The sequence below is a fragment of the Semicossyphus pulcher genome, unplaced genomic scaffold (genome assembly GCF_022749685.1).
Source record: "Semicossyphus pulcher isolate SPU_LCO1_2020_fin unplaced genomic scaffold, fSemPul1.0.p SCAF_2, whole genome shotgun sequence".
Taxonomy (NCBI): domain Eukaryota; kingdom Metazoa; phylum Chordata; class Actinopteri; order Labriformes; family Labridae; genus Semicossyphus; species Semicossyphus pulcher.
The window spans coordinates 35,944,151-35,970,000 of record NW_027211693.1 but is presented as its reverse complement, the minus strand read 5'-3'; the positions used below and the strand labels follow the sequence as shown (position 1 = coordinate 35,970,000).

Here is a 25,850-nt window from a genome sequence, read left to right as displayed (position 1 = left end):
CAGACAGACAGACAGACAGACAGACAGACATACACAGACAGACAGACAGACAGACACATACACAGACAGACAGACAGACAGACAGACAGACAGACAGACAGACGGACAGACAGACAGACAGAGGTGACTGTGGCTCAATGGTAGAGTCGGTTGCCTTTCAATCGGAAGGTCGGAGGTTCAATCCCCAGCTCCCTCAGGCTACCCTTGGGTAAAACATCGAACCCCAAATTGTGTATAATAATTATAATTATAATAATTTGGTATAAATGTGATAACTGATTGACAGTAGCAGCCCCTGCAATCAGTGTGTCAATGGGTGAATGTGATATGTAGTGTACAAGCAGCTTTGAGTGGTCTGAAAGACTAGAAAAGAACTATGTAAGTACATTCCACTTACCATTTACAGATAGATAGACGGACAGACAGACAGAGAGAAAGACAGAGACACGGACAGAGAGACAGGCGGACAGACAGACAAACACACACAGAGAGACAGACAGACAGATGGAGAGACATACGGACCTGGTGAATGTAAGCCAGGTTCTTCTCAGGAGCAGCTAGACACATCCCCATGTAGTACCCTGCAGAGAAGAACAATAACACATTAACAGCATCGGGTCAGAGTTACCTATTACCTTTATGTTTACACCTGAAGCACAGCACCTTTAAATAATTCCACAGTGAATGAGACGATACAGATGAAAGAAAACTTCTGACTCTTTGCTTTATAATTCTGTTGTGACTGTTTAAGAGGGGAAAAGAGCCCACACACTAGAAAGGAAGTGGGGTTTTTTTTATCATTGGCTTAAATGTATGATCTTTGTCTTTATCACTCTTATCATTATGTAAAGGACCTGTAGTTGTAATTACACAGTTAAAGCCTGAAACTCCTGCAGACACAAACAGAGCTCATCATGCTCTGCTGGTGTACGCTCTGCTTTATAAACTGACAGTAATCATTTCATAAACTCATCTACATAATTTAATTCTGCTGTTTTAGATCTAACAATATTTGTAAAATGATCATAGTGTTTATTAAACAAAGGGGAACCTTATATTTTCATCATTTATGAATGAGACTGTTTCACCTGTACTCTTCACCCAACAGCTAACTGTGCCACAGTCTGTATGACATCTGTGCCATCCTGAACCATATCTGGGACTCAAAAAAACCACCTCCCACGCCTTTCAGTGGGGTAGAAGTTTTTAAATAGGTGGCGGGCAGCAGCTCTATAACACCCTAAACCATTAAGGACTGAGTGGCACCCATGTCCCTCAAGATGTTTATCAGGACCGTTTCACCCTCAGGTGATCCAGAAACCGCACCTTTTGACCCAAAACCTTCAAACCCCCTCGTTATTGGATGAACGGACTGAAGTGATGTGTGCGTGCGACCTTGAGAACTGTAAGTTGGACACTTTAAGTTACTACTTCTTTGTTTTGATGTTAGATTATTAATCACTTGTGTGACCTGGGCAACTTGTGTTAGAAAATTAGCTAGCTAATTAGATGCACGTGTCTGTTCGCAGTAACCCATTAATGACCTTTGCCGTTTTGTATTTTGAGGACCTTATTATATTACAGCCTTTTCGTGATTGTTATGGATGTATAGGATATGGATGTGTGTATATGTACATGTACTGTTCTATGCATGCATATGATTGGATCTGTATTATTTGTTTCTTTACAGAACCACCCACACATTTCGTAACAGCCCATGTTTGTATGGTGCCTAAAAGCCTTTAAAGGAGAGAAGTTGTCTGCGTCCGTGTTTAACAGACAGACCTGAAGTGAAGTGGGAAATCAGGCCCAGCCATATATCAAGAGTTAACACAGCCCTCACTAACACAACCTGTCCACATCACCTGAGTCTGGGTGCTAATCAGCCCCACAACTTTCCCATCACCATTCCTCCTTTTTAGACCGGGACAACTGGACTTTATAAGGCCGGGCTTTTTACAGTAATGGCAGATGACATAATTTCTGGGGAAATATGGCTTTCAAACCTTTTCCCTGACCCTTGATACTGAACAGAGGTAGGAGTAGACTTGGTCATAACAGCCTCTGCACACCTGTCAGTCTCAGCCTGCCTCCTATCCGGTCCACCAAAATTTCCTTTCCAAGGTACTTCTCTGTGAGTTAACCCAAGAATCTGCTGCCATAGCCGCTTTTCCCAACTCAACAACATCCAACTAATTTAAATGTTGTGAAATGTCTACATATGCCAGGGTAAACTGGTTTTAAACTGCTCCACGAGCATAAGTTGTCGTAGATCTTGAAGGTTTTAGTGCCTGCTAACCACCTATCAAACACAACCTCCTGTTGCCTAGCCAAATCAGCGAAAGACTCACTCGGTTTTCGCCGCAACAACCTGAACGTCTTTCTGTATGCTTCGGGTACTACCTCATATGCTGCCAAAACCACTTTCCTCACAGCTTCATAGTCTCTGCTGTCGTTAGCATCTAATGCTGCATAGGCTTTCTGGGCTTTACCCTCAGGCACACTGGATAAGCAGCGTCCACTTATCATCAGGCCAGTCTTATTCGGTGGCAACTTTCAGCATCGAAGAAAGAGCCAGCATCATCATGATGAAACTTTGGCATGAGTCTCAGACAGGTGGAAATTTCAAAACGAGCTTCGTGCTTACGTTATAAGGCTCTATTGCTTGCTTTAAGCTTCTCTTATTCTAATTCCAACTTGGCTAACTCCAGCTTCTGCTCTTGTTCTCTGGCTGCCACTTTTGCTAACTCGAGCTGGAGCAAGCGCTCCTGCTCTTCTGCTTTTGCTTTCTCTCTTGCCAACTCAAGCTGACGCTCCTGCACCCTATCGCTCTCCTGTGCAGGATCATGCTTTTTAGTCTCAGGATCTATGTCTATCTCTTCCTTCCTAAGCTTACGCAACTCAGTGCGTCCAAAATCGCTTTCACAGAACTCCGCTGTTCAGCATTCCCACTATTGTTATTCGATTCTTTATTATTATTATTTTTCTTATTATTAGTGGGAATGCTGTTCAGCATTCACACTATTGTTACCCTGTTCTTAATTTATTTTTTTCTTATTATTCTACTTCAATACGTTTTTTGGACTTCTACTACTTCTGCATACTTTCAGCTACAGAAACAGTTCAGCTATTAAAATGTTCAGCTTTTAAGGACATTCTGGCGATTACTTTTCACATTTTTAACTTTTATACTTTATACAAATATTCAGCGTTTTCTACATTTTTTGTACAATGAAAACAGATCGGGAAAAATCTTCAACTTCACTTCAACTCATTCAACTTTGTAATGCTACAACTTCAGCATACTTTCAATCACAGACTTCATTTTTGCTTTAAAATTTTCACAAATCTTTCTATTATACTTGTATTCAACTTTTTGCTATCTTTTACAATTTTTAAATAATTCTGCTCTAAGTAACACAATGTTTTCAGTAGTTTTCAGATTTTACAATGGGTGCAGATGGCAAGTGATTGTGTGAGTGCGTGATGCAATCGGTACAGTGTAGAGCACATTAAAAATAACTTAAAATTTTTCCAAACAAATTGCTCCTAAGCCCACAATTTTCACTCCACACACATCATTTTACACTCAAAATGTAGAAAATCTTGTCCTCTACCGCTGAAAAGATTTTGAGGTTGTTCTCTCCCTTTCACTTTCTGTCTCTCTTTCAGCTGTGGTGTTTGCAACATGTTTTGGATTTCTTTTAGTTGGCCTTTGGAATGTTGTTTTCTTGTGTGGAGTCTCTTTCTCCTCACAGAGACAGGCGGCTCCCTCCTGCACTGGCTCCACCTGCACCATCACACCTGCATCTCATCACTGCAATCACCACCAGCACTTAAGCCCTGCTGTGAGGTTTCTCTGGTGCCAGAGTATTCCCGCTTCAGAAGTGGTATTTCGGCCAGCTCTCTCTTGAGTTTATTTTGCGCATTTGCATTATTGAGCCTTCCAGCTTTTTGTGTATTTTTCCTGTGCCTAATTTTATTTTTCCTCCTTTTCTTACAGTGCCTCCACGAGCCCTCACGTCTCTAGCCTTCACCCCTCCTTGGATTCCCTTCTCACATCCTGGACCCTGGATCTCCTCTCCTCTCCTCTCCCATTTCCCCCTTCAATAAATTCTCTAAACTGCCCCAGCTGCCTTCCGGTTGTTGCTTTTGGGTCCAAGCTTAAACACCTGGTTTCTTCAAACAGTAACATCAGCTTCCTTTTCCTCACTTTCAGCTTTCCACTCTCTCTCCTCTCTTTTTCACCTTTAGCATGTCTTCCTCACCTTTAGCTTCTTCTTTCTCACCTTCAGCTTCTCTTCCACACTTTCAGCATGTCTTCCTCACCTTCAGCTACTTTTTCCTCACTTTCAGCAACTTTTTCTCCACCTTCAGCTACTTCTTCCTCACCTTCTGCTTCTTTTTCCTCGCTTTGAGCTTAATCTTCCTGACCTTTTTAATCTTTTCAACAGCTTTCAGCAGTTTATTTCACCTTTCTGCATTTTCAAAAGTTTTGCATTTTCAGCTGCGTTTTTGCAATTGCATTTCAGCTTTCAGCATTCCCACACATTTTCTGCAGGAAATGCAATTTTTCGAGTTATTATTATTCTACTTCCGTACATTTTTTGGACTTCTACTACTTCTGCATACTTTCAGCAACAGAAACGGAAATTCCCACAATAATTATTATTGTTTTAGCTGGCTAGGCTGTTTGACTGCTTGTATCTCTCTCCAGCTGTCTATCAGTCTCTCTCTCTTTCTTTCTTTCTTTCTCTCTTTGTTTTTCTGTCTCTCCCTTTCTCTTTGTCTCTCTCTTTTTCTGTCCCTCTCTGTTTCTCTCCCTATCTCTTTCTGTCTCTCTTTTCCCTACTTCTTTCTCTCTTTCAGCTTCATTTTCCTCACTTTCAGCCTTCCACTCTCTCTCCTCTCTTTTTCTCTCTTCCTCACCTTCAGCTTCTCTTCCACACTTTCAGCGTGTCTTCCTCACCTTTATTTAGGTGTGGATTTATACACACTATATAACACTATCAGAGTATACGCACTATATAACACTATCAGAGTATATGTACTATAAAACACTATCAGAGTATACGCATTATATAACACTATCAGAGTATATGCATTGTATAACACTATCAGAGTATACGCACTATATAGCACTATCAGAGTATACGTACTATGTAACACTATCAGAGGATTTATACACACTATATAACACTATCAGAGTATACGCACTATATAGCACTATCAGAGTATAAGTACTATGTAACACTATCAGAGGATTTATACACACTATATAACACTATCAGAGTATTTATACACACTATATAACACTACCAGAGTATTTATACACACTATATAAAACTATCAGAGTATACGCACTATATAGCACTATCAGAGTATACGTACTATGTAACACCATCAGAGGATTTATACACACTATATAACACTATCACAGTATACGCACTATATAACACTATCAGAGTATACGTACTATGTAACACTATCAGAGGATTTATACACACTATATAACACTATCAGAGTATACGCACTATATAGCACTATCAGAGTATTTATACGCACTATATAACACTATCACAGTATACGCACTATATAACACTATCAGAGGATTTATACACACTATATAACATTATCAGAGTATACACAATACAACACTATCAGAGTGCTCCTTACCCAGCGGCAGGGCGGAGTGCACTAATACGGTGACGCTGGTCCTGCGGACGTGGTACTGGGTGAAGCCCACATCCTCGCTGCCGAGCCAGGACGAGAATAGGTTCTGGACCGTGAGCCCGGCCGAGCGAAACTCTGTGGGCGTGAACACGAAGCAGAGACAGAACACGATGTAGGCCAAAGTAAAACTCAACTCCGGACTCTCCATCCTTGACCCGGACTCACGGAAGGACCAGAGATCCGTTCATGGATCCGTTTGTCCTGCTACTTCTACTTCCGCATCACTTTCTTATTCTACGCTCTGTACCGGAAGGCACGTGTACCAGTGTGTGCTGCCACCTACTGTTCTGAAAGAGACCTACACAAACACGCAGAGCCGAGTTTAATCCGGAGACATTCAGATACTCTGTCTTCAAGGACTTCAAGTCAAGTTTACTTTCTCGGTCTTCAGGACCCCCATACCTGCAAGAGGGGGGAATGTCCCCTCTAGACCAGCTGTACACAAAAAAAAGACATTTAATCATGAAGTCATGATGACCAAATATATCAATAGAAACTGTATTTAATTCAAGAATACAAAAATATGTTTTATGACAAGCAGCAAAACAATCACAAATATAAATATTTATAATTAATACAAATATCAAAGAATAAAGATGTGTCATGTATTTAAAATATAAACAATCTAAACAAGAATAAAGCATTTTAAATGTTTGTCAGAGAGACTCAAGGCTCTGCAGAATAACTGTGAGGGTCTCAGAGGGTGTCTAAAGGTCTCTAATGGTCTGTGATGTTCTCTGTTAGTCTCTGAAGGTCTCTAATGTTCTGTGGTGGTCTTTGAAGGTCTCTGATGGTCTCTGAAAGTTCAGGGTTCAGACTTGGACAGACAGTGCAGTCCTGGTAGTCTCCAGCGTCGGGCGGTGCTGTGGATCCTCAGGTCGAGCCAGTCCTGCTGAGCAGCACCCAGAGCTGCACTGAGACACACCAATACAGACTCAGGTTAATACAGAGATCACATCAGATCAGACAGGTGAGCTCTACAGGTGAGCTTCAGTCCACACAAACACTCTTTAAATAACATTAAACACAGACATGTCCCAGTATAAAGCTGTGTGTACCTGGGGGCCAGGTAGGGCTCTCTGGAGGTGGAAGGGTCCACTGGGGGGAGGTCAGAGGTCATCACTGAGGGGTCAGTGTGAGTTAGCTCCTCGCCCTCCATACACCTGAGGTTAGTTATACTGCTGCCCACGACTGAGTCAATGCTGTCTCTGCTGCTATGAGCTGGACCTGGACCTGCACACAAATGCACACACACGCACACACGCACACACGCACACACACACACACACACACACGTGCATGCAAGCGCGCGCGCACGCACACGCACACACACACGTTCATTATTTATCAAGCCATTGAACACATGCATCTCTCTGTTATCTGACTGTATTTCTGTTCAGGTAGTTTATTTTCTTCTCCTTAATGTCGGACAGTAAACGTGTGTGTTAACAGGTGAGACTGGGTACACACACACACACCTGCGTTGTTTCTTTGAGCATTAAACTCTGACAGTGGCTCTGAGTCCCTGAAGCTCTCTATGAATAACATTATTATATTATTATTATATGTTATTATAACAGTAGTTCCTGTTTACTATGGATCATCATCACAACACAATGAAACACTAAATATCCCACTGACCAACAACAACACAAACGTGTGTGTGTGCACTGTGATACTCACAGCAGTGTGTGAAAGGCTCCCACGCTCTTGACTGCAGGTACGGTTTAGCCTGAGGCTGCTGCAGCAGACACACCACAGCTGAGTCCACCTGCTGAAACACCCTGCACGCGCACACACACACACACACACACACACATGCATATGACCATTTCCACGCAAGCTTCAGCATTTATCAATTTGGACGTGAGCGGAAGCTACGATCAGATCTCACGCCAGGTTTGAGCTCGTGTACGCAAATCTGAGTCTGTGGATTTGCGGTGCAGCACAGCAAAATCTGGCTGAGTCTGAAAGTAATTATTAAACAAACCTCAGCTGTCATCTAAGCATACGCAGCCACATATTCAGAACAGATCAAAACGGATTCTTAAAATGAATAAAACAAAATGATTATTTTTTAAAAGCCCACATTTTTAGTGATACCACTTTTTTTGTAAAATAAAAAAAATATGATAGGCTAAATAGCCTAAACATGACAACTAATTATTGCACATTAAAATTTGAAATAATAAATACAAGCAGAAATCTGTGTTTGCAAATGAACTCAAAATAGCCTATGGCAAAATTGTGTAATTGTTTTTGAGCGCAGGTTCAACAGTGCGCACACACGCGCACGGGTCACAGTGGAGCGCTGCTTCGGGTTGCTCAAGGGCAGGTGGCTCCGTCTTGGACCAGCGGGGGGAACGCTGCTGTATACCCCAGAGAAAGTGTGCAACATTATTTTGGCCTGTTTAGTTTTGTACAACATTGCATTGGTAAATGGAGTGCCTTTTGATGTGCTGGCGCAGCCAGAGGAGCCAATGCCCAGGGAACCGTGGCCAGCACAGCCTCCACTGGGGGCTATACGGAGGAGACAGGACCTCATTAATCACTGTAGTGACCACGATATCCTTTGTTTGTGCCATTGATGTAGGTCACTGACCAATTCTATTAAACACTTGCATAACTTGCCTGAGAAAAAAGGGGAATGTCCACATATGATTCAAATAAAAAAATCCTTGTTTATTTTAACAACTTCAGAAGTGGGTTACAAAAAGAAAATGAGAATATAAACTAAATAATAATGCGAGTCGGGGGCCATGCAAGCTTTAGCTCAAGGTTTAAAGACTGTAGGCTTTCAGTCAGCCAAACCACTAGGCTGCAGCACCGTTCCTTTTAAGCCCGAGCTGACCTGCCGGGTTACACATCCTCAAAAATCATTAATAAACACACACACCACACACAATATAAAACTGGCAATATAACTAAGGAATGAGATAAAATATAAACTGAGGAATTGGCTCCTACAATCGCTTTTAAAATGTAAAGTATACCTTAAACTTTTGCAAATGCGCTGCAGTATCTAATCAGTAATGTGATGAAGTATCCTAGGTGAAATTGGCTAAAGGCATACTAAACACAGACAATGGACAACATTTAGTCATTTAAACGTTTTATAAAGGCTTTTTTAGGGTTTTGTTAATTTCTTTTAATGTGTTATTTATTGCCTCAAGTGTGCCGACAACTGAGGCCAATAAACGGCATATTTCTGTTTGTCTCTCCAGGACCTCTGCCGTGATGATGTTTGGTCTTGGCAGCGCAGCGTGGGGGGCAGAGGGCACGCGCTCAGTCTCGGCAGCCTGACTTGGTGGGTCTGGCTCAGTGGGACCGCTCTGGGGAGCAGACTTGGCCGACATACTGCTGGTGCCTGGCTCTGAAACATTTAAACATACAATAAAAATGTATACCCATGTAACATGTGTAAGCCTAATTATTTGTAAGAAATGGTGTACAGTCAGAGTTAAATTGATAGATTTTACAATGCAAGCATAAGGGGGGTTGTTAGTTACCATTCTGCTCAGGCTCTGACGCGATTGCGTCTGTCTCCTCTACCACCTATGCCAGAGGCAATTTTTTCTTCTGTCCCCGTCAGGATCAGGCTGGAGTCTGGTTGGCCTCCTCCAGTCTGCCTGATGCTGCGCCTAAGTGCAGCAACACGCTTTTTGGTGGCCAGCTTTACATCAGACCACTTTTTCTTGACATAAATGTAAAGAATTGTCTTGATCAATTAGCAGGCATACGCTTTTAGGCTGTGGATGAATAAAAGATTCATTTAAATCATCATTAGGCATAGGTTAAGTTAGTTATTGAAAATTTTATTCAAACTGCCTCCGTTATCCTCTTCCACACAGCGTTTTTATGAGCTCCTTTGTGTTGTGACCTCAGTGGGCGAGGCCTCTGAACCAGGAATATTTAAGGGCGTAACATGTTAATGACGATCAAATTCAGCCGCCGCATTTATCAAGACCCGATCATTTGTACGCTGGGATTGGTCAGATACGAATGTTTCATAAATCACACGTGTGTCCTGTCGTAAGACCAGTTCTGTGCTCAGATCTGCACCTGTTTTCACGCTAGATTGATAAATGAGGACCAATATGTATTTTTACGTCATGTTGATGTTGTGTTTTTAATGTTTCGTCCAAATATTCATCATGTGCTTAAAACAGTTCTTACTAAATGATGCGATCTTCTTGACTCCAAAGATCGCAAGAGGCTAAGTGAAGGAGTGTGACATTACCCCCTCTCCCTACTGACAAAACAGGTGAGCAGGTGAATATTCATTAATTCATTTCTACCCTCACCCATGTGACATGAATAACAACGGCGGTGAGGAAGAGAGAGAGAGAGAAAAAAAAAGACACTTGCATGGCTCCTACATTCCAGCCCCTAATTATTATAACGTACCAATAATTACTCAAATGCATATAAATAGGAGCCACATCCAAAGGCAAATTACATTGAATGTTTCAATAATAGTACACTGATGCTGGTGTCCTTTTTCTTCTTAAAGCAGGAAGTGTCATGCAAAATGTAAAAGTCACCTTGAGCCAGAGGTCATCAATACATGGCGAGGAGCAATTCGAGGAGCTGAGTCATCGACCACAAGCACTATGTCTGCTGGAACAAGTTGCGCCTTACCCCTGACCACTTCTGATGTTCCTGTAGCTGAGGTAAGTACTCCTTGACCCACCGTTTCGAAGGTGATTGGGTGTAAGCGCTTCCAAGTCATTTGGATCAGAAGATGCCTTAGTGACCGGGCGACCATTTATAATGGCTTCTGCTTCACAAAGCACTGTGTGAAGGCCTTCCTCATCAAGGTTCTGAACATTCAAAGTAGAATTCAGGACTTTTTCGCACAGTCTCAATCTCTCCCATGTTCCTCCGTGATGTGAACCGGTTGGGGGGTTAAAGGTCCACTTGAGCCCCTTTTGAAGGAGGGTTTCATTGATCCGAGCATGATTCCACTTCTCGGTGGTGCGTCTCAGCTCACGCTCGGCTCCAACAAAATTTGTTCCATTATCGGAGTGCATTTCCAAGACCTGTCCTCATCTTGCTATGAAGCGACAAAGAGCATTTATGAAAGAATCAGTGACCAGCGATGATGCCACTTCAATATGAATTGCTCTTGTCGTCAGACAGGTAAATAAGACTCCGTACCTCTTCACTGTGCTCCTTCTGCTCTTCACTTGAAAAGGTCCAAAACAGTCTACCCCTTCATGTGTGAACAGGGGTTCATCTGGAGAGACCCTGGCAAAAGGCAAGTCTGCCATCTGTTGGTTTCCTGGAGCCGCATACAACCTACAGCAGACCACACACTTGGACAAAGTTCTCCTTATAGCCGAGCCAACACCAGGAATCCAGTACTTCTGGCGCAGTCTGGAAAGCATGTGGTTACGACCACTATGTCCCACAACTTGATGGATATGTCTTAGAAAGAGGTCAGAGAAATGGAAGTCTTTTGCCAATATAACTGGATGTTTAGACTCCTCCGGCATAGCTGCCTTACTCAGCCGGCCGCCAACTCTCAAAACACCATCCTCAAATGTTGGATTAAGTCTGTAGATATGACTGTTCCTTCTCACGCTTTCTCCTCTTTACAAATTATTTCTTGAAGGAATCTTTTTCTCTGGCAAAATCTGATAATCTTCATTTTAGCTTCTCCTAACTCCTCCCCTGAAAGGTGGCCTCTTCCCTTCTGAGCTTTGACCCTTTGCATCTCTTTCTCCACAGTGAGTCTTTGTTGAGCCTTTTTCAGATCAGGATGAGCAAGAGACATTTGCTCAATTGCTTTCTTTTCTGACTTAGAGACAAAAGCAGGTTTTCAGTCTCAGTATCCATGCCACTGCCTTCCTCAAGTGGATCCAAGAAGAAAAGCGAGTGATCAGATGTGTGATCGCATCTATCTCTTCTGTGGTCTGAACTGCATTTGCAGTAAAACTCTGCTTGATTTCAGGATCATCTTGCAGAAGTTCTCTAGAATCGTCAGGGTTGATAGGCCACTCATTCTCAGGCTGAAGAAGGAATGGAGGCCCTGACACCCAATCCACGTCCTTCAGAAATTCTTCCACCTTCAACCCTCAAGACGCCACATCTGCTGGATTGCTTGAAGTGTTCACATACTTACATTGGCACACTTGTGAAACTTTGAGAATTTCTGTGACCCTGTTTGCCACAAAGACTTTGAATCTGGAGGTTTCATTCTTGATATACTTCAATTCAGAGGTGCTGTCAGTCCAAAAAATTTAGTCATGAAGCTCCATGTGCAACTCTTTTCTCCACAAGGTGTCCATACGGCTTGCTATAGTAGCAGCTGTAAGCTCCATACGAAGGATGGAAATTGATTTCAAGGGAGCTAATCTTGACTTCCCCATGACAAATCCAGTGTGCACCTGAGACTGGGCATTGTGCAACAGTAAGTAAGTCACTGTACCATAGCCTTCTTCACTGGCATCTGCAAAGTGATGCAGTTGTGCTGTAGCGACATCTCCAAAATCCAAAGGTTTAAGACATCGGTCAAGCTTGAAGTTTTCCAGCTGAGCAAGTTCCGCAAGCCAGCTCGTCCACTCCTGAGCAACTGAATGTGGTATGGTGTCGTCCCAACCAAGCTCTTTTCTGCACAGATCTTGTAGAATCTTCTTGGCAGATAGCACCACAGGGCTCAAGATTCCCAAAGGATCATAGATCGAACTGACTGTAGAGAGAATTCCTCTTCGGGTGAGGGGTCGATCTTGGACCACAATTTTAAATTTGAAAGTGTCCGACTGACCGACTACACCACTGCACACCCAGTACTCTCTCCACAGGAAGCAAGTCTTGGTCAAGGTCCACATCCTTCACATCCTTTGCTCTTTGGTCCTCAGGTATCTTGGCCAGAACGCTGTTGCTCATCCACTTTGTCAGCCGCAAGCCGCCTTCAGCCGATATGGCCACAAGGTCATGATAGGCAGATAGCGCTTGATCCTCTGTTGCCAACGAAACAAGGCAGTCATCAACATAGAAACTGTGCAAGACTCTTTCAACTGTTTCTTGGCAGAACTGTTTCCTGTTGTCTTCCACACATTTTTTTAGAGCAAAATTTGCACAGCTTGGTGATGAAGTTGCTCCGAAGAGATGAACCAGCATTCTATGATCCACCATGTCTTGACTGAGGTCACCGTCAGGCCGCCAGAGAAACCTTAGCAAGTCTGTGTCTTGTGCTGGTACTTTCACTTGATGAAACATAGATTCGATGTCTGCAGTAATTACTACTGGTTCTTTTCTGAACCTGGTCATCACTCCAATAAGTGAGCTAGCGAGATCCAGCCCCTGCAGAAACTGAGCATTCAGGGATGTTCCATGGAAGGTTGCTGCACAGTCAAAAACAACCCGGATTTTCCCTTTTCTGGGATGGTACACTCCATGGTGGAGAATGAACCACTCTTTGCCATCGCTGCGTTCAAGATCTTCAACCGGCACTCTCTGCATAACCCTTAGCAATGACATCCTTTATGAAAGAATCATACTCCACATGAAATTTAACATCTTTGTGAAACCTCCTTTTAAGGTTTGAAGCACGCTGTGCCGCAATTCTTCTATTATTTTGCATTTTAACCTCAGCCTTTCTCAAAGGCAAGCCAATCTGATAATGGTCGTCCACAAGCTTTACAGAGTCAGTGACAAGTTCAGCTCTGGCTGTGAACAATCCTTTCCACAGCTGTCATCCCTTTTTAGAGGCCCATTCACTGTCCAACCTAGCATTGTTTGTATTGCATATGGACCATCATTGCATATGGAGCTTTCCTGTGTGTAGATGTTAGGCATTTCACAATAAACTTCACCATCTAGGCCTGCCACTCCAATCCTGAAACAATGTTGCTATCCACAACTTTTTCTTGACCCATTGTACATAAGAGAATCCTTGTTTTTCTACCAGTGAGGTTGAGTTTGTTCATCAGGTCATCTGTACAGAAAACTGCAGTACTGCCAGCAACCAAAAAGGCATAAATTACCATGGTCTTATCACTCCCTTTTGATTGAACTCTCACTGGGACTATTGGGAGCTTGCAATTGTCATCACCAGTCCCAGTAAGAGCACTGGACACCAAAGCATTGTCAACTGCCGAGTCTGATTTTCTTATGGCTTGATCTGAACTCATGCTGTCTCTCCTTTTAGGGATATGGAGCATGCTGGGATGGTGCAGGCCATACACCTCACATGAAAGGCGCTTCCGACAGTTTTTACTTATGTGCCCTGTACACAAACAGCTGAAACAAACTCCTTTATCTTTAAGGAAGGCAATCTTCTCACTATGATCCATCTTTCCCAGCTGAGGGCACATATCCAGAGCATGGACGCAACCACAGAACAGACAGACCCTCTTGGCGGATAGACCATGTTCTCCTCCGTTAGTTCCAGGTTCAAGTCTCCCATCCACGCCGGACATGGTGGTGGCAAAACTGCTTCTGTTTGCCAAGTGAGGTTGGGACTTTAATTTAGTCACACCTCTGCTTTCTGCTGGTGCTGCTGCATCCCGTATGTTTCCAAACACTGGATCCGATGCGATCCTCACTTGTTTTTCAACAAATTGAACAATGTCTGTAAAGGTTGGTCTGTGGTGGTTGTTCTCCTGTTGTCCACAAGCCACTGTTCTCCATATGTCCTTAAGCTTATAGGGCAACTTTTTTACAATGTGGGACATATTAGAGGGCATATCCAGTTCAGACGTGTTTGATGTGTTCCATAGCATTATAGCAACCTCGAAGAAAAAGACTGTAATCCTGAAGTGCATTCACATCTTCAGGTTTGATGGGAGCCCGAGAGAGAGCCTTTTCTATGTAGGTGGAGGCAATTGTGTGCTCATTGCCAAAATGTTCCTGTAGCAGATATTTTGCCTTTAGATATCCCGATTCAGGATCTCCATGCTGGCAGGTTCTGATTAGGTATCTAGGGCGACCCCTCGTGTACTGCTCGAGGAAATACAAGCAGTTACGATGGCTGTTAGCCTTGCTCTCAAACTCCATTCTCAAAGGCTTTAATGAATGCATGAAACTGCAATGGGTCACCGTCGTAGACTTGTATTTCTTGTTTTGGTAAAGATGAAAGACATTGTTGGTGGACCAGAAATTCTGCCTTCTCATAATGTAAATGTCATAGAGAGTGTTTTCATAATTTCCATTTTGTGCGGTTTCAGCATTAGAGATGTTTTTGTGCTGCATGTGGATGCTACCTGAAATGCCTTGGGACAATGGGTGTAATTGGGTTCCATGTGTCTCAATGGTGCAGCCTGAGGATGAAAACGCTGGGCTGTATTTACCATCTTTGGCCTAGCGCCTGGATCCACATGACCACATGGTTGTGCTTGTGGAATGAATGAATGAATGTGCATCAGCATTAAGTGTTTTCCTTTTTGACTCTTTAGACCCCTTCGTTGAAGCACTTGTCACACTGGAGGCTCTTAACACACTCACTCTGGCCATATGTGCGGCAATTTCATCCTCCAGTTTTAGTTGTTCCTTCCTTTTGCGAAGATTTTCCTATTGTTCTTCCAGTGCATGCTTGTCCTTTATCCATTTCTGACGAGCTATTAGTGCAGCCAAGTCAGCCTCTGCCTGAACGCGTGCAGATGAAGTGGTGGAGGCTGTAGATTTTGTTCCTGTAGCAGAGCTGTGTGTGCTGGATCTTCTACTTCCAGCATTTGACACACTGTGAGATGGTTGTACTTAATCTTTTAATTTGTCTGCTAAATCAGTATTTGGAACTGGAGGCACAGGATCCAATACAGTGGGGGGAAGGTTTTTATACAAAGGAATGGATTGCAAATTTGAACCAGTTCGGCATTTTCATCTGTTTTCATTAGATCCTTAATTGCTGGTATTAGTCCTTTAATTTTGTTAACTTTAGTTTTACGATCCTTTTGAAGCATTCCAATTTTATTTGTGAATGCTTTGGTAGTCAGTTTCCTTTCCCTTTTTCCATCCAGCCTTTCAGAGCCATTGACATCAGGGATAACACTTTTTTCCTTTTTTAGCCGATACGGCTCAATTACCACAAAGCCAACATACACGTGTCCTCAGCCACAAACCAAAACAAACAGCGTCCAGAATGGCACAATTATTCGGTGATCGCACTTCACTCGGCAGAGTGCACACAATTGCGTAACTGTCCCTAATAGACCGGCAGACACAACACTCAAATCTGTGTTCTAAACATCTAAAAAATACACAGTATGAATGAAAGACAGCCACAGGCCGGCCTACCGTTTTCTCCACAGCTTTGCCGAGTGTTGAACAGCCGGCTGGCTCGTTTCAGCTTTCCATTTGTTTGCTCCGTCCTTTGTTTGAGCGTGTGATACAACCTCCAGAATGTTTTCGCTGAATCAAGTTATTACCATAAACTGCTGTATTGTAATGGATGACTATATTTTTGTTGACAAATGATGCAATCTACTTGACTCCAAAGATCGCAAGAGGCTAAGTGAAGGAGTGTGACATCTGTTTGACGCGCAATGATCCAGCTTGAGTCCAAGATCCATTTGATTATTTATTAAACAAAAACAGTAAAAACAGCAAACTCGAAGTACAGCTCATAATATCAAAAATGCGGTCATAAAGGCGGTCAACAAAAATGTGTCCTCCTCACTCACCCCCTCTCCCTACTGACAAAATAGGTGAGCAGGTGATTTCATTCATTCATTTCTACCCTCACCCACATGACATGAATTACAACGGCGGTGAGGGAGAGAGAAAACTAAAAAAAAAAAGAAAAGAATGACACTTACATGGCTCCTACACTAAATGTTGCTGCAAATTAAAAAACTAATGAAACATTCTGAACAGCTGACTAAAACTGCCTACACGAAATAAAAAACTGGTTGTCATCTAACCTACTCAAACTCAACAGCAATAAAACTGAGCTCATCCCAAGCTGCTAGACTGGAAGGTTAGAGATCTGCTCCTCTCCGTTGATGGCTGCTCCATCTCTCCATCCCCCGAAGTCTGCAACCTCAGCGTCATCCTAGACTGCACCCTCTCTTTCCAGGCTCACATCAAATCAGTCATCAAATCTGCTTTTTACTACCTCCGTAACATTTCCAGACTCCGGCCATCACTCTCCGACTCCGTGGCAGACACCCTCATACATGCTTTCATTATCTCCCGACTGGATTACTGCAGTGGAGTCCTGTTTGGGTTTCCCAGCAAAGCGCTGGACAGGCTCAAGTACGTCCAAAACTCAGCTGCCAGGGTTCTCACCTGCACCAAGCCCCGGCAGCAAATAACCCCCACCCTCATCCACCACCTCCACTGGCTCCCTGTCAAGTCCCGCATCACCTATAAAATCCTCCTCCTCACCTCTCCATTGCCTCGCCCCCCCAGTACCTAAAGGACCCAATCCCAGAGTCTCCGAAACTGTTGGGAACCGAGCCTTCAGTGCTGCTGCCCCCACCCTCTGGAACTCTCTGCCTGCAGAGATCTGCAACACTGCCTCCCTGGACATTTTCAAAAACACCCTCAAAACACATCTGTTCACCACGGTCTGTGGACTATAATTCACCACCTTCCCCTGTTTTCAGTGCTAGTTTTATCTACCTTATCTATCTATCTGCCTTATTTGTAATGTAATGTAACAGGTGTGTTGGTGTGTTTACCTGCAGGATGTAACAGGTGTGTTTACCTGCAGGATGTAACAGGTGTGTTTACCTGCAGGACGTAACAGGTGTGTGTACCTGCAGGACGTAACAGGTGTGTGTACCTGCAGGATGTAACAGATGTGTTTACCTGCAGGACGTAACAGGTGTGTTTACCTGCAGGACGTAACAGGTGTGTTTACCTGCAGGATGTAACAGGTGTGTGTACCTGCAGGATGTAACAGGTGTGTAGGTGTGTTTACCTGAAGGATGTAACAGGTGTGTGTACCTGCAGGATGTAACAGATGTGTTTACCTGCAGGATGTAACAGGTGTGTGGGCCTGCAGGATGTAACAGGTGTGTTTACCTGCAGGATGTAACAGGTGTGTGTACCTGCAGGATGTAAAAGGTGTGTGTACCTGCAGAATGTAACATGTGAGTACCTGCAGGATGTAACAGGTGTGTTTACCTGCAGGATGTAACAGGTGTGTGTACCTGCAGGATGTAACAGGTGTGTTTACCTGCAGGATGTAACAGGTGTGTGTACCTGCAGGATGTAACAGGTGTGTTTACCTGCAGGATGTAACAGGTATGTGTACCTGCAGGATGTAACAGGTGTGTGTACCTGCAAGATCTAACAGGTGTGTGTACCTGCAAGATCTAACAGGTGTGTGTACCTGCAGGATGGAACAGGTGTGTGTACCTACAGAATGTAACAGGTGTGTTGGTGTGTGTACCTGCAGGATGTAACAGGTGTGTTGGTGTGTTTACCTGCAGGATGTAACAGGTGTGTTTACCTGCAGGATGTAACAGGTGTGTGTACCTGCAGGATGTAAAAGGTGTGTGTACCTGCAAGATCTAACAGGTGTGTGTACCTGCAAGATCTAACAGGTGTGTGTACCTGCAGGATGGAACAGGTGTGTGTACCTACAGAATGTAACAGGTGTGTTGGTGTGTGTACCTGCAGGATGTAACAGGTGTGTTGGTGTGTTTACCTGCAGGATGTAACAGGTGTGTTTACCTGCAGGATGTAACAGGTGTGTGTACCTGCAGGACGTAACAGGTGTGTGTACCTGCAGGATGTAACAGATGTGTTTACCTGCAGGACGTAACAGGTGTGTTTACCTGCAGGACGTAACAGGTGTGTGTACCTGCAGGATGTAACAGATGTGTTTACCTGCAGGACGTAACAGGTGTGTTTACCTGCAGGACGTAACAGGTGTGTTTACCTGCAGGATGTAACAGGTGTGTGTACCTGCAGGATGTAACAGGTGTGTAGGTGTGTTTACCTGAAGGATGTAACAGGTGTGTGTACCTGCAGGATGTAACAGATGTGTTTACCTGCAGGATGTAACAGGTGTGTGGGCCTGCAGAATGTAACAGGTGTGTTTACCTGCAGGATGTAACAGGTGTGTGTACCTGCAGGATGTAAAAGGTGTGTGTACCTGCAGAATGTAACATGTGAGTATGTGAGTACCTGCAGGATGTAACAGGTGTGTTTACCTGCAGGATGTAAAAGGTGTGTGTACCTGAGGCTGAGCAGTCTGTGGTGCAGATCAGCTGACAGTCCATACTTGTCTGATTGGATCATTTCTCTGATGGAGTCAAAGTCCTGTTTGAGCTGCAGAGCTCCCTGCACACTAAGAGAGAGGTCAGAGGTCAGTGTTATTATATGACATACAGGCAGCGTGAGCTCCACACACACATTATACACAGTATACACTATATACTTATTTAGTCTGTATAATAGAGTATGTACATATATATGTACATATATTTTATATATATACATATATATATATATATATATATATGTATATTTATTTTATTTTTATTTTTTTACAGTACTGTGCAAAAGTTTTAGGCAGGTGTGAAAAAATGCTGTAAACTAAGAATGCTTTCAAAAATGGAAGTGTTAATAGTTTATTTCCGTCAATGAACAAAATGCAGTGAATGAACAGAAGAAAAGTCTAAATCAAATCAATATTTGGTGTGACCACCCTTTGCCTTCAAACCAGCATCAATTCTTCTAGGTACACTTGCACACAATTTCTGAAGGAACTCGGCTGGTAGGTTGTTCCAAACATCTTGGAGAACTAACCACAGATCTTCTGTGGATGTAGGCTTCCTCAAATCCTTCTGTCTCTTCATGTAAGCCCAGACAGACTCCATGATGTTGAGATCAGGGCTCTGTGGGGGCCATACCATCACTTCCAGGACTTCTTGTTCTTCTTCACGCTGAAGATAGTTCTTAATGACATTGGCTGTATGTTTGGGGTTGTTGTCCTGCTACAGAATACATTTGGGGCCAATCATACGCCTCCCTGATGGTATTGCATGATGGATAAGTATCTGCCTGTATTTCTCAGCATTGAGGACACCATTAATCCTGACCAAATCTCCAACTCCATTTGCAGAAATGCAGCCCCAAACTTGCAAGGAACCTCCACCATGCTTCACTGTTGCCTGCAGACACTCATTACTGTAGCGCTCTCCAGCCCTTCGGCGAACAAACTGCCTTCTGCTACAGCCACATATTTCACATTTTGACTCATCAGTCCAGAGCACCTGCTGCCATTTCTCTGCAGCCCAGTTCCTATGTTTTCGTGCATCGTTGAGTGGCTTGGCCTTGTTTCCATGTCAGAGGCTTTTTGGCTGCAGCTCTTCCATGAAGACCACTTCGTTGCCCGTTTCTTTGTGCTTCTTCAATAGAGCTTGAACAGCACATCTTGAAACCCCAGTGTGCTTTGAAATGTTTGTCTGGGAGAGACCTTGCTGATGTAGTATAACTACCTTGTGTCTTGTTGCTGTTCAGTCTTGCCATGGTGTATGACCTGTGACATTAAACTGTCTTCCACAACCTCACCTTGGTAGCAGAGTTTGGCTGTTCCTCAGCCAGTTTTAAGCCTCCTACACAGCTGTTTCTTTTTAAGTTAATGACTGTGTTTCAACCTACATGTGAAATTGATGATCATTAGCACCTGTTTGGTATAATTGGTTGATCATACACCTGACTATAATCCTACAAAATCTCTGACTTTGTGCAAATGTACCTCTAAGAATTGATGCTGGCTTGAAAGCAAAGCGTAGTTACACCAAATATTGATTTGATTTAGACTTTTCTTTTGTTCGCTCACTGATCATTTTGTAAATTGATAAAAACAAACAATTATTATTTATATTTTTGAAAGCGTTCTTAGTTTACAGCATTTTTTCACACCTGCCTAAAACTTTTGCACAGTACTGTACATATATTATATATGTTCTCCAGCACAGCCTAACACACAAGTTTAGGCTCACTGATCGAGGGTGTGAGTGATTGTCTGTCTCCAAGTGTCAGTTCTTGGCTGGTGACCTGTCCAGGTGGACCTGCCTCTCATCCAATGACAGCTGGGATAGGTTCCAGTGAAAGAGCAGTAAACCTCTGCCTGCTGGCTGACTGTAGGACTGTTCTCTGATCCGAAACTATTTGATGTGTTTCATGTTGCAGAGTCACAGCTCGGCTTCACAGACGCCTTCCGCTGTGGATCTCAGGTGTTACAGGTGAGGCTTACCTGAACTTGATCCTGTGTCTCAGGATGTGCTCCATCCAGGCCTCCATGAAGGCCGTCATGGTGATACTCAGAGCCTGCACACGAGCATCATCAGACAGCGGGGCCACGCCCTCCAACACCTGACCAATCACAGTCTGAGCTGCCAGGGAGGCGTAGTCACTGGGACTGCTGGGAAACCCTGCACACACATAGACACACATTAATACACATAGACACACAACACAACACAGACACACAACCATTACCACACACAGACACACAACCATTAATACACACAGACACACAGGTTGTAAGTACCTGTCCTGAGGCTCGGTCTCCAGTGAACAGCAGCAGGCATGGTCTGCTCAAAGATCTCCCCCGACATCCTCTTACAGTCTGTGGAGAACGTCTTCAGAACCACAGCGGAGAATGTCTGACACGCACAGCAGAGACTGGATCAAATCACATCCAGCAAACCAAGTGTCAAACCTGCAGTTTCTCTGGTGTCCACTTGAGGCTGTCTCCAGCAGTGAGTCAGTCCCCATAGAGCCCCATGTTAAACTTCACAGCAGAAATAAACATGTTTACAGCCTGGTACAAAAAACTGTTTGGGTCTCTATAGCTCATTTCTCTCTTCATGACAACTGTACGGGGAGAATCTTTATACAACTCACCTGTTTACATTATATTAAGGCTTAAAGTGGGGCGTCATTAGGGGCGAGGCCTCTTTGAGTGACAGCTGGGAGCTGCTAGCTGTCTGCTAGGTGTCCCCTCAGCTAATACAGTCACTGAACGTAACCTCTGGGCCGTGTTTGTGCTGTTGGAGCCTTTTGGAGATTTGTTCATGTAAATATCAGACAGATGATCTGTGCGCTTTATTGGACTAACAGACCGTCCAACACGTCTCACACACTGTTTTTAGACGTATTATTTTATTTGTGTGCTCGCACAGCTATCTGTGTCTGTGCTCACCATACCCCTTGTGTTCGTCACACAGTGATTCATCTGTTGGGGCCAGTGCAGGGAGTCAAGACTGTTGTTGGCAAATTTAATGACAGTGTCTGACAAGAGCTGTCGTCTCAGAAGACAGCATCATTAGTTTACATCACAAGTCTGTAAACTGTGCTGCAAATGTGTGAGGTGTGAGTGATTAACAGGTACATGTTTGTGTCACCTGCAGATTGGACACAGCTCCGTCCAGATCTCTGAGTTGTCTTCTGAGCAGGAGCTGGTGGTGAAGAGAGGACTGATTGTCTCTGTCTGAGGTCAGCGTCAGGGTCTGATGAAGCATCAGGTCAAATGAGTCAGTCAGCACCTGCACAGACACAGAACAGACACACCTGAAGCAAAGGACAATACAACACACACAAAGGAGAATACAACACCTGAGGCCAGAAAGCATCAGTTTTTGGTAAAATACACTTTACACACACTAGAGCTGACACAGGGACATGTACACACACACACACACACACACATACACACACACACGCACTTCACCTAGACATGGCTGAACAAACTCACTCCCGACTCGCTCGTAACTTCAGACGTCAGAGTGGACCGGAGCGCGAGGGAGATTGGTAAGAGGAAGGACGCGGGACTTGCGATGTATGTGAATGAGAGATGGTGCAGCCCTGGGCACGTCAGTGTTAAAGAGCAGTGTTGCACTAAGGATGTTGAACTGCTGGAAGTCAGTATTTGGCCATATTACCTCCCGAAGGAGTTTTCGCATGTCATTGCATTTACGGTTTACATCCCCCCCTTGGCCGATGCTGCTGCAGCCTTTGTGTTAAAATCACAAGTCTCCACCCAACCTGCATCACTCAAAATAACCAGCCACACCTGATCAAGCCACTCCCCAACATTATAAAGCCTGCCCTCAGACCTGTCACTTCCTTTCACACCAAACTGAGAGCAAAGGAACCACCATGTGAGTTGCAAATGGATTTTACCTTGCTTAACTCTTGTTTCATTGATGTAACTTGCATTATTTGGAATATATAACACTTTGTTTTATGTTAACTTGTTAGATTGCCTTTGTACTCACCTTATTTACCGAAGAGAGAAATCAAACAGAGGATGCATTAATGATGTAAGTTAAATACACCAAATTCAAAAGTTACATTAAGATTATTTGTTTAACATTATTAAGGTCTGTAATATTTCCATTGTCATGTTATCCGTATCACCAACTTACTTTGAAACCTGTAAACCTGCAACCACAATAAACTGTTCAAACTGTATTGGATCCAATGTCTAAATGTGCACTCAACAACAGACGGTTTCCTGAACCAACAGCAATATAAAGCTATAACATAATAGCTTTTACACTGTGAGCTCATCCACGGTGTAGTGTCCCAGCTGTAAACATTGCACCTTCAGGCCCTTGTCCTCATATCAGGGGACTTTAATCACGCATCGCTGTCAGCCATTCGCCCAGTGTGTTGACTGCCACACTAGAGACAATAAAACTTTGGACTTACTGTATGCAAACACCAAGGATGCATACAGCTCTTCACCCCTGCAGACTGCATTCCATTTACATACATATGGTGAAAAAACAACCCCCCACCAAACTGTATGTGAAGAAGTGGTCTGAGGAGACCACTGAGGCGCTGCTGGAATGCTTCGACACCACTGACTGGGATCAATCAATCAATCAATCAATCAATCAAATTTTATTTGTATAGCGCCAAATCATAACCAGGGTTATCTCGAGACACTTTACAGAAAGAGCAGGTCTAGACCGACTCTTTGTTAAGTTATTTAAAGAAAGGCCCAACATGAATCACAATTCGGCGAATATTCTAAATCCGAATATATAATCGAATTGTAATAAAAAACAGATATTCGGATATTAAAATCAATATTCGTTGTGACAAAAAAATCAGCACTACCGTGGCTGTTTGCGAGCTCGCAAGTTCTCGTATGTCCTCACGCGCACTCTTAGTTACGGAGCATCCTTGAATGCATCACAAAGTCACTATGATACATTAATAATTAACTTTCGTCTCGCTGAAACGAGCTAAAACCACAACCGTGTGGTGTGCGGTAATGATGTCGGAGAATTAAAATCCCTGCCCGGCCAGACAGAGAAATTCTCATCCCCAGCATAACAGACAGGTGTAAGTATGTGAATTTTGTTTTTTAAAGGCAATGTTTGAATAAATAAACCGGTCACAGCAAACTTAATTAATTTGTTTATTTTGCAAGGTGTAGGCACTTTTAAAAGGCACGTTTCTGTTTAAATCAATATATATTTGCAAGTAAGTTTGTCTCTCGTTGTGTTGGTTTGTCCTCTTGTGGACATATTGTGCAAAATTAGATATTCGAGTAGTTCGAACATTTGTGGGGTTTTTTGAAGGAATAATCGAACGTCATTTTTGGCCAATTTTGACAGCACTAGCCCACACGGAGAGGATTTTGACAGTTTGACCCACTGGATCACGGACTATATTAACTTGCCAACTGCCCAACAGGAAAGTATGGTGTTTCACCAATAACAAACCCTGGGTGACCCGTGAACGAAAGGCCCTGCTGGGCCGTGTTCATTTCAAATGCATGAAAACAGATGAGAGTCTTCACGCTGCGGACGGTTCCTCCTTAATATTCTTTGAAATAAAAACGTAGTCATATGTCTCCCGCAGGCCATAAGTAAGTATGTCTGTAAAAATACATAAATAACATCATGTTATTTGTTATGTCACCAGACCCATAGGAGGTGGCTGGCTTGTTGCAGGTCAGATCTACCTTGAGAGCAGACCCCACCTCTCCAGGTGGGGTCTGCGCATCTGGGACTGCCTGGGACTGTCTGGGACTGTCTGTGTGGAGAGGGGGTCACATTTCTAATGTAAATAAGATAGTTTTCTGTTATGACCAACCCCCGGAAACCTTTAAAAGAAAGACCCCAAGGTAACGCCGGGGACACACCGGATGCCGAAGCGCTGCGAAGCGCCGCGCAACGAAAATCGCGCTCAAGCCGGAGCACTTCCGTTCACACCAGACGCGCATTTCTCCGCGCCGGTCGACAAGCGCCTCTGCTCCTCAGCTGTCGTTGACTCACATTTGGAGCTGTTTTTTCATCATGCTCTCTCTGTCTTGCTCTCTCTCTCTGTGTTTGCATGTGTGTTTTGACCAGACGCCGAAACGATCGCTGCAGGGTGCGGAGGTGCGCGCCGCGGCGCGTCTGGTGTGAACGATACAATCGGTTAACATGGGCGCCGAAAGGAAACTGGCTCCGCTTCTCGGCGCTTCGCGGCTATTCGCAGCGCTTCGCGGCTATTTGCAGCGCTTCGGCGTCCAGTGTGTTCCCGGCGTAATGCCAGGGACACACCGGATGCCAAAGTGCTCTGAAGCTCTGAAGCTCTGAAGCTCTGAAGCTCTGAAGCTCTGAAGCGGAACCGGAGCACTTCCATTCACACCAGACGCGCACTTCTCATTGTTTCATGTGTGACTTCCTGCCAGGATTGACGCGATCGCTCGCGGTTCGCGCAAAAAATAGACCAGACGCCGAAACGATCGCCAACACACTATGTCTGTGTCTGTGTGTATCTTCATCTCTTTCGTGCTCTGTTTAGATACTGACAAATTGACCGGATTCTCTCATTGTTTCATGTGTGACTTCCTGCCAGGATTGACACGATCGCTCGTGGCTCGCGCAAAAAATAGACCAGACGTCGAAACGATCGCTGCAGGGTGCGGAGGTGCGCGCCACGGCGCGTCTGGTGTGAACGATACAATCGGTTAACATGGGCGCCGAAAGGAAACTAGCTCCGCTTCTCGGTGCTTCGCAGCTATTCGCAGTGCTGCGCAACGAAAATTGCGCGCGAGCCGGAGCACTTCCTTTCACACCAGACACGTATTTTTCCGCGCCGGTCGACAAGCGCCTCTGCTCCTCAGCTGTCGTTTACTCACATTTGGACCTGTTTTTTCATCATGCTCTCTCTCTCTTTCTCTCTCTCTCTGTTTGCGTGTGTTT

General features: G+C 44.0%; 2 protein-coding genes across 2 annotated transcripts in view; both read right to left on the bottom strand.

Moving 5' to 3' along the window:
- tmem129 (transmembrane protein 129, E3 ubiquitin protein ligase) overlaps window positions 1-5,941 on the bottom strand; it is an 11,804-nt gene extending 5,863 nt beyond the window's left edge. Inside the window, exons 1-2 of the mRNA XM_069670189.1 lie at window positions 5,677-5,941; window positions 523-581 (exon numbers count right to left, since the gene is read on the bottom strand). Of these exons, the coding sequence (XP_069526290.1) occupies window positions 523-581; window positions 5,677-5,881 (264 nt within the window). The 5' untranslated portion in view covers window positions 5,882-5,941. The remainder of the gene's footprint in view (window positions 1-522; window positions 582-5,676) is intronic.
- A 276-nt stretch (window positions 5,942-6,217) lies between these two features.
- ccdc142 (coiled-coil domain containing 142) overlaps window positions 6,218-25,850 on the bottom strand; it is a 40,083-nt gene continuing 20,450 nt past the window's right edge. The window contains exons 12-18 of the mRNA XM_069669380.1: window positions 22,047-22,187; window positions 21,191-21,305; window positions 20,894-21,071; window positions 18,869-18,979; window positions 7,417-7,517; window positions 6,792-6,966; window positions 6,218-6,647 (exon numbers count right to left, since the gene is read on the bottom strand). Of these exons, the coding sequence (XP_069525481.1) occupies window positions 6,539-6,647; window positions 6,792-6,966; window positions 7,417-7,517; window positions 18,869-18,979; window positions 20,894-21,071; window positions 21,191-21,305; window positions 22,047-22,187 (930 nt within the window). The 3' untranslated portion in view covers window positions 6,218-6,538. The remainder of the gene's footprint in view (window positions 6,648-6,791; window positions 6,967-7,416; window positions 7,518-18,868; window positions 18,980-20,893; window positions 21,072-21,190; window positions 21,306-22,046; window positions 22,188-25,850) is intronic.